The sequence below is a fragment of the Daucus carota genome, chromosome 1, assembly GCF_001625215.2.
Source record: "Daucus carota subsp. sativus chromosome 1, DH1 v3.0, whole genome shotgun sequence".
Taxonomy (NCBI): Eukaryota; Viridiplantae; Streptophyta; class Magnoliopsida; order Apiales; family Apiaceae; genus Daucus; species Daucus carota.
This window is the reverse complement of record NC_030381.2, coordinates 50,353,194-50,366,870: the sequence shown is the minus strand read 5'-3', so window position 1 is coordinate 50,366,870 and position 13,677 is coordinate 50,353,194. Positions and strand designations below refer to the sequence as shown.

The window sequence follows — 13,677 nt, the reverse complement described above, 5'->3', positions numbered from 1 at the left end:
TCGGTTGTTCTCATAAGTGGATCGAGTCTCAGAGCATTATTATTGAACAATCCGAATTTGTTATACAAATTATATAGCGAAAATAATTTATTGTTTATAATTTTTATTTTTTCTTGTCTCAGAAACTTTATCAAAAAGAAAAGAAAACTGAAGTACATAATTAATATTTCAAGGCCACGTACCCTCCAAGAGAAAAAAAAGATAACGGACACTTAGTTCCGAAGAAAAAAAAAGTTAATTAATTTAAATCACTTTCTAATACTCTAACTACATCGATAAGAACAAAATTCTTATTAAATACCCGATTTGGGAATGAATATGCGGAGCTAATTCATGTGTAATAACGGATCGTCTAATTCATAACACGGACATTTTATTTAACTTATTTATTTTTCACTTCTCATCTATTTTTTTTAAGTTTGTCCAAACAACCCGTGACTCCGTGATGCACTTTACTTCGGACTGCCTGTACTAGCGAACACTTAACTTCAATAATCTTCGACCATGAGGGATAAGTTTTTACCACAAACCCGTACACTTGAGTTGGTAATTAACATTACAATATTCCTTATGATTTTTAATATTGTGTGGTTGCATATAAGTTACCCCCAACTTCAAAGAAATTATTTTCAAAGTTTCACGAGACTAAATATGATTGGAGCTGCCCAATTCTGGCTTCCAGAACCAAAAAAGTTTCAGTTTCACGAAACCGAATTTGCACTATAGCTGACTACTATATTGCCAGTAAAAGCTTGAGAGGTACAAAGTCATAATCAGTTGCAACTGAATCATATATCTACACTCCAGCTTCATACACTACTGAACAAGATTTAATGAAAGAAAATTCATGCATTTTGTTCTTATTAATTTTCTATTCAATACGTACGAGTTTAAGATACGTGTGAAGACTAAGGACCAAAGATTTTACAAGTCTTGCATGACTGGCTAATCATGTATATTAAGTTCTTAATCCATTTGATGAGATTTGCATTCTAAGTTTTTTAAGGTCTCACAAATATGGTTACGAAATTAGAGAATTTGGGTATTCTTTGCTGCTTGTTTTGCTCGTTTAGCTTCTCGAATGGAATGGATTCACTTTCATTACACAAGTCATTGTCTTCAGACCAGACATTAGTATCTAAAAACGGGACATTTGAACTGGGATTCTTTTCTCCGGGGAATTCGACAAGGTACTATGTTGGTATATGGTACAGAAACATCTCTGAGAAAACTGTAGTTTGGGTGGCCAACAGAGATAAGCCCATTGTGAACTCTTCTCATTATAATTCGAGTTTGGTGCTTTCTGGCGGTAATTTAATGTTGTACAATGCATCGCGAGGTGTTGTTTGGAGGACTTCTTTTGTTAACAGCACATCGAATGCAACAGAAGCAGTACTTCTTGATACTGGAAACTTGGTGTTGAGGGATGAGTTGGAGGATGTAGTATGGCAGAGCTTTGACTACGCGACGGATAATTGGCTGCCTGGCCAGACACTTTGGTTGGAAAAGGGTACTAGGAGAATACAAGTGCTTACTTGTTGGAAAAGTGCTGATGATCCTGCTCCGGGTATTTATTCACTGGGGATGGATCCAAGTAGCTATTTTGAACTCTTTGTGTGGATTAATATGACACAAGCAAAGTGGAGGAGTGGAAGTTGGAATGGACAGAATTACACTTTTGCTCCTGAATTTAATGTCAAAAGCATGAAAGGTCTGAGGTATGGTTCTGATCAGCGTTCCTACTATTTGATATATGATTCCTCTGGAGACTCGACCCTCACAAGAGCAGTAATAACGCCTTCGGGTGTCATGAGAGTCTTGAAATGGTCAGAAAGCAAAAATAGTTGGCTTGAGAAGTTATATGTAGTCGACAATAATGGAACAGGCACGACGTTCTCCAAGAGTAAGGGTAGCTCCCATTTCATAATTCCAGTTTCAGTCATCATTCCACTGTTTCTCCTCGGAGTTTGTATCTTTACTATAGTTCGGAGAAGAGGAAAGTTCAACTCAACAGGTAAAAAAGTAGTGTCACTGATTCTTCATATTAACAATTTTTGCATTAACCTCTTTACAGGCTATATAATTTATCTCCCTTTTTCCAAACAGGAACCGAGCAACAAGAACATAATTTGTTATTCTACGACTTTGATGTGAGCAGCTCGGTGAATTCTGATCATATTGCCCCTGCAGACTCCATGAAAGATGGAGCAAATAAAGAACTTGAATTTCCTAAATTCAGATTTTCAAGCATATCTGATGCGACAAACAAATTTTCTATTGCAAACAAACTTGGAGAGGGTGGTTTTGGACCAGTTTACAAGGTAAGCACTTTCCAGTATAACAAAAATAAGCCATAAGAATCGGTCTATAAATTAAATTTAGCACAAATCAGCAAGTCATATATGCATCTTCAGTGATCTTTATCAGAAAACCAAATTTTACATTCTTTTTCATTGAAGTTTTCATTTGTACTTTTTGTGAATCTTTGGACCTTGTATTGCAAGATTGCAAATTTTGTAGTTTTAAATGATTTGTAAAATACTCCACTGAACAAACATTTAACAATATAAACTTTTGACCTGTGAGTTAAAGGGCCTAAACGATTCAAAAATATCATTTGGTTTGTGCAGGGAGAGTTACTAAATGGGCAGTATGTAGCAGTTAAAAGACTATCACAAAATTCTGGACAAGGATTGGAAGAGCTGAGAAATGAAACAATTCTTATTGCCAAACTCCAGCACAGGAACCTCGTGAGGCTCCTGGGATGCTGCATTGAAAAAGATGAGAAGATACTTGTGTATGAATATATGCCAAATAAAAGTCTGGATTCTATACTCTTTGGTAAGTGATCAGCACATTCAGTTAAACTTATTTCGTCTAATATTATAAATTTTCAAGTGTTACTGACATCAAAACACAAATGCGCTTTCACACACTAATGCACAAATATGGCAGATCCTAAGAAGAAGGCGCTACTGAATTGGGATACACGCGTACAGATAATTGAAGGCATTGCACAAGGACTTCTTTATCTCCATCAGTATTCCAGAATACGGATCATTCATAGAGATCTGAAGGCTAGTAACATACTGTTGGATGCTGAAATGAATCCAAAGATTTCAGATTTTGGCATGGCAAGAATATTTGGAGGGAATGAATTTCAAGCCAATACGACTCGAATTGTGGGGACTTAGTAAGTGAACTTCTATACTATATCTATCACATGATTTACCTAACGACTCCAATTTTATTGACCAATTTTCAATGACGAACCAGCGGTTACATGTCACCCGAGTATGCAATGGAAGGACGTTTTTCTGTTAAATCTGATGTATTTGCCTTTGGAGTTTTGCTTCTGGAGATTCTGAGTGGGAGAAAGAACAATAGTTTTCTGCTCTCTGCAGATTATACCAATCTTCTTGGATATGTAAGTTCCTGACAACCTTAGTCCTTAGCACAAACTTAACGTTTTCTTCTTCGTTCTTCCCAAAATAGACTATAAAAACAAAATCCATTGTTAGGGAGGGAATTTATTTCTTAGGCCGCGTTCATTATAAATGTCATGACCCAATTTTTTTTGCCTGCAAGGTATGGAATTTATGTGAAAGAGGCAAAATGCTAGAGCTGATAGATCCAACATTGCAAGTCCCTAGTTCCTCTTCAAAGCCATTAAGGTACATAATAATTGGACTTCTGTGTGTTCAAGAAAGTCCAGATGATAGACCTTCTATGTCCGATGTTGTTTCAATGTTCAACAACAAACATATGGAACTTGAGTCTCCTAGACGTCCTGCATTTGCTGCTGGAAGGACTGCTCTATCGGAAAGCTCAGGCACTGCAACATCAGAAATTGGTTCAGTAAATAATTTAACTACTTCAGTAATGGAAGCCCGTTGAGGTTATCTATGAGTAGTGAATGTAATATTGAAAAAAATGCTACAAAGAGTTGGCATGATTTACTCTTTTGTGTTATTATTTTTGTTGTTGGAATTATTAACTACTGCATGTAATCCATATGCTATTATCAAATAGCTATGCATATCTTGGTGTCCAAAATCATTACTTTTTGTGTTGCTTCTTGATGGCCGTAGGGATTTTAGTAGGGGTCCGTAGCCGTCATGGATATATTCTTTTTAGACATGTGTATGGTGCTTAAAAACTTCTTTGGAGTCTTGAAGTTCCTATTTATACTGCTTATGGTGGCTGCTTAAAGAGGGGGTGACTTGGCTAGTCTAGTGCATAGGTAAGTGATTTGGATAAGCTATATGTTACAGGTGGAAGTTAATCCAGTTTTTTAGGGATGACATGGTCCCGGGGCTGTTGCCACGTGTCCAGCTGCTTAAAGTTAGTAAGCAGGGTGCTTACAAGTAGCTGAATCACCTGCTTTGGTCAAGCCTACGGCTTCCTTGGTGATGATTAGGGGTGGAGGTCGGAGGAAGGCTAACGGGTCTACAGATTTGCGGGTCTACGGTTTAAGGCCTGCGGGTTTGGAGCCTGCGGGTTGAAGCCTGCGGGTTTACGAGCCATCACTTCTATTTCATCATTTTCCTTCATTGTGTTCAGTGTTTGTATAAATGGGGTAAGGGGTCCTATGTTCTGTACAAAGGTACAGTTCATAGGTAAAGATATCTGGTTTAGTCTGTCAGCTCAAATGATTAATAAAAATAAAAAACATGATGATATTTTCTTCCTGAATCGAAAATAAAGAAATATATGCCTCAATGAATTATACGCATGCTTCACGATCCTGACAAGAGAATAAAGTTACACATTAGAGCTAGCCTGAAGGCTCTGAACTCAATTCAGTTCAACAGGGCTCTCCACTTGAAGCTAGTCAGTACAATAAGTAAATTCCAATAATAGAAAGGGTTAGGAAAGCATTAAAAACACATGCTGTTCCTGAAAAAAATTAAAAATAAAATTAATACACTCTTATTTTGGGAACACAAGGTAATTTCCTTCTGCACATTTACAATACATGTGGTAATAATGTACAAGGATTTTAATACAATACTGGAAACTTAGCGACCAACAGGATTGGTAATTGTCAAGTCGTTTAGGGAGGATGAGTTTGTGTCGTAGATGATTGAGTCCGGATTATGATGACTTCTGTACATGGCAAACACCGGCTGCTTTGGTAAAGGAAGAGCAGCATCATTACTAAGCATGAATACAACAGTTGACATAGTTGGCCTATCAGGTGAATTGTCTTGGACACACAGAAGCCCGACTTGAATACACCGTAAGACCTCATGAACTGGACATGAATCTGCTATGGATATGTCTAAGATGTCTATGGCTTTACCAGCAGTCCACCGCTCCCACACCTAGAACCAATTTTATCCTTGTTAGAAACAATCAGTGAAATTCTGATGTTATATCTAAGCTATCTGAGATGAAAAGATCTACTTACATAACTTATTAAGTTTGAAGGTGGATAAACATCAAGGACTACTCCACTATTTTTTTTTCCACTGATTATCTCCAGTAGTAGGACTCCAAAACTGAAGACATCAGATTTATCCGAGAACAGGCCATGCAAGATATACTCTGGTGACATGTAACCGCTGCATTTCACAGAGGAGGTACTCAGTTATACGCTAAAGATGATGGCAAAGCACATGAGAGTGACAAAATTGTGGACCAGGAAAGCTGAACTTACAATGTCCCGACAACTGTACCAGTATTTGCTTGACTTTGATTCCCTCCAAATAATCTTGCCGTACCAAAATCAGAGATTTTTGGATTCAGGTCTTTGTCTAACAGAATGTTGCTAGTTTTCAAATCTCTGTGGATAATTTTAAACCTGGAATCTTGATGAAGATACAGGATTCCTCGAGCAATTCCCACAATTATATCATGGCGCTTATTCCAGTCCAGCAGTGACTTCCTGGTTTCGTCTATAATTATGGAAGCACATAGATTAGGTGACAATATTATTACCAAATTTATGTGAAGTCATATAATTGATCTCAATGAACTGCCAGTATCATACCAAAGAGAAAACAGTCTAAGCTCAGATTTGGCATGAACTCATAGATGAGAATTTTCTCTTCATTGTCAATGCAACAGCCTAGAAGTCTGACAAGATTTCTGTGCTGAAGTTTTGCAATCAGCAACGCCTCATTCTTAAACTCAGAAATTCCTTGCTCTGAGCTTCTTGATAGCCTCTTCACCGCTATATCCTGTCCATTTAATAGCTCACCCTGCAAAATACACGTAACAACAGTGATTACAGCCTTCAGTTCTAGTCACTACCTTCATTCACACAGAAGGAAAATATAATACGATATGACATAGTTTACCTTATAAACTGGGCCAAAACCTCCTTGTCCAAGCTTTTTAGCAGGGGAGAAATTATCTGTTGCCTTCAGGATAGTATCTAACTGGAAGAATGTCAGTTCTATGTTACTGTTGTCTGCTAGGCTATTGGCATGTGACACCTCATTGCTTGGATCTATCACTGAATCTTCGAGCATCATTTCCAGGTATCTTCTCTTCCGCTCCTTAGCTAAATAACATAACATGATAAAACATTTTAAAATATATGAATGTTGATAATTTCAGATTCAGAAGCATGTTTCATGGTAAAGTTTGGTTCAGTTTGTACCTTTCTTCTTATCTCGTTTTCTCCACCAGTAAATAAACAAGAGAACTCCCAGACCGAGTGCTACAAAGATTATTAGAAGCATCATTTTCTTGTGCATTCCATGTCCCTTCTTTCTGTTCTCCTCTGCAAATTAATCAACTATTTCATCAGGTATTAACATAGATTTTTTTATGAGTAAATAAAGATAACAAAATCTTGGATCTACTAACAGCATACTCCATTAGCACATACCGAGTACTTGAGCATCCACTCTTATATACAAGTCCTGTCCATCTGCAACGTAAGTTCGTACATCAATCAACTCCCCATACCATGCAAAACAACCTCGCCCTCCAACGTTCACATCAGCACTCGCATATGCAGTACAATTACAGTTCTTAAAACACTCTAATTCGCACTCTTGCAAGCTCATATTCTTCATAAAGTTAGCATTACTAGCATCAGGAAGTTTAAGGCCTGTGATTTTCATAAATCCCTCCCCTTTTCCTTTTCCACACGACGAGTGCAATTCTTTCCTCTTCTCAACACAATTCATGTCCCATTCTTGATATTGTTCTGCTTCATATCCCGGCAAACACATACACTGTATAGAATTGGTATTGTTACATAAGCTGTACGCCCCACAACGCTTATACTTATCACACCGGTCTTGTGGAGCAGTCCAGATTATAGTCCATTCCTTGCTTTCTGCATTCCACAGCTGCTGCTCTGCATATCCAGCTGTTTCAACCTTAAGCCTTCTGAAAACTCTAGAGGCTGGAGCACTTCCAAACGTTATGTAGACCTGCAAATTACAGTAATACTATATCATTGAAGTAATCCGATGAGAACTAAACTAGACAAGTCATTCCTCATTAGTGTATCGTTTAACATACTCATTACACAAGACTCCGGCCTAAGCAACCTTAACAGTGGTTAAAGTAGACACTTAAACAGTCAGGACCTTATGCAGGTGTATCATTTACTCTTAACAAAAATAAGCTAAATAACACTTGTACCTCATCTTTATTGTTTACAAAGGTGTAATTAAAAATTGCAGCTTCTATAGAAAACTCCACAGGCTTAATTCTTGAAGCCATAGGCACACCAATCATAATCTGACCATTCCACGGGCCACCCCGCCAGACTCTGTAAGAGTCCATCTCCCCGTACAGCTGAGGCAGCTCAGTACTTGCATCCAACACAAACGAAACATCCCCAGTTCCCGGGTCATTTGGGGACTTCCAAGAAGTTATGACCCGGTTAAGACCTGTTCTCTTGTCCACCCCTAGCTTCATCCCCGCCAAGATTGTGTCAGTTGGGTGATCAAAGCTTTGCCATATAACCCGGCCTGACCCAGAAATCAAGACCAAGTTTCCTGAATCCAGTAGCTTTGCATGAATACTACTAGCAGCAGAGACTTCTGTTACATTGCTAGACCAAACAGGCTGCTTTGCCTGGCTTTCAGAGAAAATACCAATGTTTCCATTACCCAAGATCTTAAAAACGCCATCGTTGGATTTCAAAGGACTGTCTCTGTTAGCAACCCACACAACATTTTGTACATGAACTTCACTGAACCATATACCAACATATCTGTTTTTCGACATTGGAGGGCTAAAGAAACCAAGTCTGAAGACACCATTAGAAGATAAAAGGGTATCATTTTTAGCATCAGATATGAACTGAGTTGTGGCTATTGTATCAATTGAGGTGCAGGTACAAAAGAGTACACATACTATTGTACAAAGTAACACAAATTTGCAGGTCTGTTTGGAATCCATTTGAAAAACACAAAACACACCCAACTCACATATTTATCACCTGCTTGATAGAAGCCTAGAACTTGAAATTTTATTGTGTTGCAAGCAGTCAATAGAATAGGCATCAATTAATTAGTTTCTTCTTCTGGTCATAGGTGACTCTGCAGATTTGTCTGTTTCTCATCTCCATAACTCCATTCACTTCAATAATATAGGATATGTATGAATTACTATCAGTTATGATATATCCCAGTTCTGAAACAATTTTACATGCAACAAAAAAATCTATTAATTTCTTTATCTAATACTGAGTACCTAATTTCTTTATCTTTTTCCAGGATACCATTTTTGTACTATTAATGGCGGAATCAGGAATACTAACCAAAATTACAAAGTTTAATAAGAAATTATTTAAAATCTCAAAATTCGTCAGAGAAATCCTTGAAGCACTGCTGATCTTCAATTCTTCATAATTTAATGAATTATTTTTATTTTGGAATCGAAATTCTGAATTTGCTGTGCATACGTAAAGCAGCATACTCATATGTTGAGTCCTGAAACAGTTGTGCATTAAATGAATTGGTTTGGCCTAAAATTTGATGCCTCAGCATATGCCACAACTGGACCTTAGCTAAGTTCATGCATGTCTATCCTTTCCCCAGCAATCCAGCATACATAAGCCGTTCCAATATATCTGTCATCTTCACGTGCTGTAATTCGTCACGACTCGGTCAATTTCCCACATCTTACTGTCAATTAACTTAGTACAGATAATATGACAAAAAAAAAAACTTAGTACAGGTAAGATTGCAAGAAACTGTGATTTTATTAGTCTTCTGTGGTTCAACAATCTACTCTAGCAAACTGACCAGGAAAACCTGGACAGGAGCATTAACTATTAAGACATGTGAAACTCGTTGTTTCAAGGATCTGATCCATGAAACACATCCATTTAACCTTGATGAAATAAATCAGGAAAGAAAGTAGCTTATTTAGGAGTCTGTTTGGTGGTCCGATTAGAAGAACCAAGCACTAGGAGCCAGTCAAGTGCTAAACTCAGCTTAACATTATTACAACACGCAAAGAAGTAGGTAAAAGATGCTAGAAGTCATGGAAGCCAAACCAAGCTAGCTGGTCCAGGTGCTCAGTGACTCGAAAAGTTTGTTCCAGTAAAAAGTGGAGTAGTTTGCTTGACTACTCTCTGAGGCCACCAATATACAAATCATCTCACCGGCTTCATTGACTCTTCAACAACCTTAGTCATATAATATCAAGGTTTTTCATAAAAAAAATTCCTAACCATAGCTTTGTCGAATCAGGGCACAAAAGCAAAATCCATTAAATAGGTACTGGCAGATATAGTTCAGCACCTTTACAGTAACACCTCAACAGAACAAGAGAACCAGACCCGAAAAATACAAATATACATATAATATTAAACATCTCTTGCCCAAAAATCTGGCGTTACTGCTAGTACAAGGTTTTGGATTTTTTTCCCCCAGATTGCTGATATTCATGTACAGAACTGAACTAGAATATATCCTGGTTCTATACAAATTGTATCATTGAAAGAAAATTCACTACATTTTTCGTAAACATGTCAAAAAATCACCTACTATTATACACCCTGAATTCAAGCATAATCCTTGTTATCTTCCGATCACTTCTGTCACAGTTACTTCTGTGGAGGATATATTAGTATCATGATCTTGCATAATGGAGTCCATATCTGCAGAATTTGTCGGTGACATATCCGGATTTTTAGGAATTGGAAGAGTGGCATTCTCACTCTCTATCATATTAAGAACTTGTGACATAGTTGGTCTGTGTGCTGCAGACATCTGCACACACAACAGTGCTACATGAATGATTTGAAGTACTTTCGTATGAGGGCATGAATCTGCAATTATAGGATCGATCATCTCCTCCGTTCTGCCTTCTTTCCATAAATTCCATGCCTGAAATTGCACAAATTTTGCGTTTTTTTCACTAATATAAGTTGCTGAATTAATGTAAATGCTGATCCAATGTAAAGAGCAGAAACATAGAATTTCATACAACTTACATATCGAAGAAGATTGGTAAAATCAGGTGTGCGAAAAGAATTATTTCTGTGGCCGCTGACAATTTCCAGCAGTAATACGCCAAAGCTATATACGTCAGATTTTACAGAAAATAGGCCTTCCATTGCATACTCTGGCGACATGTAACCACTGCATTGTAGCAAAAAATGGATTTAATAATTGAATGCTGAATAATATGATTAAGATTATGCGATCTTCATTGAGACAAAAACCTTGTGCACTTACTATGTACCAACAACTCGCATTGTATTTGCTTCATTTTGGTTCCCTCCAAATATTCTTGCCATGCCAAAATCTGAAATTTTTGGCTGCATTTCCTCGTCCAACAAGATATTGCTAGCTTTTAAATCTCGATGAATTATTCTAAGCCTTGAATCTCGATGAAGATAAAGTAGCCCTCGTGCAACCCCTTCAATGATTGCATATCGTTTATTCCAGTCCAGTTGCGATCTTTGAATTGCATCTGAGGTTCCATACATAAGAACGTAAATATATGAAATTGCAGCAATAGTAAGAAACTAAACATACTATGTATATTGGATTTAATATATTTTAGCAGGCTTGAACAACATTCATACCAAAAAGAAGTGAATCCAAACTTTTGTTAGGCATGTATTCATAAATCAGCAACTTTTCTTCCCCTTCAATGCAACAGCCGAGCAGTCTAACAAGATTCCGATGTTGCAGCTTAGCTATCAGTATCATTTCGGTTTTAAATTCCTCTAAACCTTGTCCAGACCACTTTGATAGTCTTTTAACAGCCACTTCTTGTCCCCCGGGCAAAATTCCCTTTAAAAATGTTGTAAAACTAGAAATTAGTTAATGTGTAAATGTAACTTCAGTTTAAGTACTAGTGTCGGAGACTTGACACTAAGATAGGGGTATAGACACTCAACTCTTCACTACAGAATAAGAACATTCATATTTATTTGGACATCTTTAACTTAGTCCAGATAACATCTGTGTCGCATATTAATTTCTTAACAATATCCTGAACACAGAAGAATATTATTATACCTTGTATACAGGACCAAATCCGCCTTCACCAAGTTTGTTCTTGTTTGCGAAATACTCAGTGGCTAATTCCACAAAAGTGAAACTGAATAATGGCAACTGAGGTCCAGTATCTTGCTTCCCATCCGTTGATAGCTCATCGACTGCTGAAAATCCAGCAGATAAGTCCTGACTTCTGCCTCCGATAGTTAACAATGAATTCCTCTGCTCCTTCTTCAGGACTCCTACACATTCAACAGTAAACTATTTTAGAAAATTGTAAATTTATGTGTTATGTCCATAACCCCTACTATATTCATAGAATGCATAGTTACCTTTTAATTTTCCTCGGAATCTCCAGAAAGCCAAGAATAAAATCCCAAGAATAATTATTCCCCCTACTGCTATTCCTATAATTGCTGCAGTTGATACACTCTTCTTACGTCCTGAAAGGGGAAGGCGGAGTTGAATCAGGTGTTCAAAATTTTTAAAAAAAACATGTGGAATACTACATACATTAGTCCTTTCTGTTTGCTTTAAACACTGTAAATTATAGTCATTGCTCTGAAATGAATTTAGAATTAATAAGGCTAGATGATCCATACCAAGTTCAGAATTTGATACACGAACATACACTGAATTGTCACCGGCTTCAAGATGTTCAATGTCAATCAGATCACCACTATAAACCATGCACCCAATACCTTCTACATATCCATAGGCACTACAAGAACAATTCTTCGTGCATTTATCTTCACAGTCTCCCGAATCACCAGCCTGAGTATCAGCAAAATCAGGTAATTTAACACTCTGCAGTTCCAGAAAACCATCACTTGTACCACTCTCGTCACACTTCAGATCTTCCTTCCTAATGCACCCACCAGACCAGACTCCTCTGCGCCACTCATCTTCAGACTTTGGACGAAACCCTATGATACAACTACATCTTTTCGGATCCTTCATGCTACAAAATCCATTATTCCCACATCTGTTATACTCTCCACATTCATCACTTGGCTGTCTAAGTGCCACATTCCAAACTTTTTTACCCTCATCCCAAATCAATTGTTCAGTAGTACCATTCCACAAAATACCAAATCTCACTAGCACTGATCGGCTTGCAGCTGTATACGTGAAGAAAATATCTCCAGTATTGTAATCATTAGTTGTCCCGAAACCAGAATCAAACCGTGCCCTATTATTAGGAACTCCAATAAAAATCTGGCCATTCCAGTGCCCGCTTCTCCACAGACGTCGTCTCAATCCTTCCTTCACAACTATCTGTGGCGCCCCTCGTGGATCAAATGCCATAGAATAGTTCCCTGGTGAAGGATCACTCGGACTTTTCCAAGAAACAAAGACAGGAAGATTTTGAGTACTTGATTTCGTGTACACTCTCATTTCAGGTAAAAATGTATCTGAAGGCCAGCTAAAGCTTTGCCACAAGGCTTTTCGATTAGTATCAACATCTTCACTTCTACAAAGAGCAAGATTTCCAGTATCCATAAGGGCTATAGAAGAATTGCTCGAAACTGATGAAGAATTAGTGGACCAAATCTCATTAGTCCCATCTGAGAGTTTCAGATTTCCATCATCCCCAAAGCTTAAAAAACCAGATTTTCCAGAAACAGGCTTGTCTCTATTGGCAACCCATATAACTGTTTTATCTGGAATTTTATTGTACCATACACCAACATATCGAAAACTCGGATTGCCTGGACTAAAGAATCCAAAGCCAAAAACTTGATTATCTGATATTATGATCTGACCATCATCTTTCATCACCTCACCTTGCATAAGCTTCTTGGTAACTTGAATTTGTGAAAAGACAGAATGAGTACACAAGATCAAGAAGATGTAGCATAGATTAACAAGTCTTGTGTTTAAGTAAATATCAGCCATTTTTCAGAGCAACCAAGAGAGCACAGAGCATATCAACTCTTATATATCAAGAACACAAATTTAATAAATTATACAAAGTTGATGAATGATTGACCAGAAAATAAGTTGAATGAAGAAATTTGGTACATGTTTAAATCCCCACTTGGAAAAACATAGTAAAAAGTCATTCTTGCCAACTTGAAATAATAATAAAAATGCTGAAGAAATTTAGAAAAATGTTCTTGTTTGATGATCTAATGGCAGCTACTGCATACCTAACCAGATGTATAATATGTAAAATATAAAAATTTACAACTTTTCATTGGTTAACACAGGAAATAAGATGATATGTATGATTTATGATACA

At 37.3% G+C, this 13,677-nt stretch overlaps 2 protein-coding genes across 2 annotated transcripts; one reads left to right on the top strand and one right to left on the bottom strand.

Annotated features, from left to right (window-relative positions):
• Positions 1 to 956: 956 nt before the first annotated feature.
• LOC108204473 (G-type lectin S-receptor-like serine/threonine-protein kinase B120) lies at positions 957 to 4,056 on the top strand. Its single transcript, XM_017373935.2, has 6 exons — positions 957 to 2,014; positions 2,107 to 2,321; positions 2,631 to 2,841; positions 2,956 to 3,193; positions 3,277 to 3,427; positions 3,589 to 4,056. Exons 1-6 carry the CDS (start codon positions 1,018 to 1,020, stop codon positions 3,895 to 3,897), a joined length of 2,121 nt encoding a protein of 706 aa, XP_017229424.1. The 5' UTR covers positions 957 to 1,017; the 3' UTR covers positions 3,898 to 4,056.
• A 950-nt stretch (positions 4,057 to 5,006) lies between these two features.
• On the bottom strand, positions 5,007 to 13,657 carry LOC108224124 (uncharacterized). The gene is made up of 15 exons (XM_017398693.2): positions 12,035 to 13,657; positions 11,765 to 11,875; positions 11,454 to 11,674; positions 11,015 to 11,225; positions 10,662 to 10,899; positions 10,418 to 10,565; positions 10,005 to 10,310; positions 7,609 to 8,403; positions 6,842 to 7,394; positions 6,611 to 6,733; positions 6,306 to 6,511; positions 5,996 to 6,206; positions 5,663 to 5,900; positions 5,414 to 5,567; positions 5,007 to 5,327 (listed from the first exon to the last, which is right to left on the bottom strand). Exons 1-15 carry the CDS (start codon positions 13,329 to 13,331, stop codon positions 5,022 to 5,024), a joined length of 5,118 nt encoding a protein of 1,705 aa, XP_017254182.1. The 5' UTR covers positions 13,332 to 13,657; the 3' UTR covers positions 5,007 to 5,021.
• Between the last annotated feature and the right edge of the window lie 20 nt (positions 13,658 to 13,677).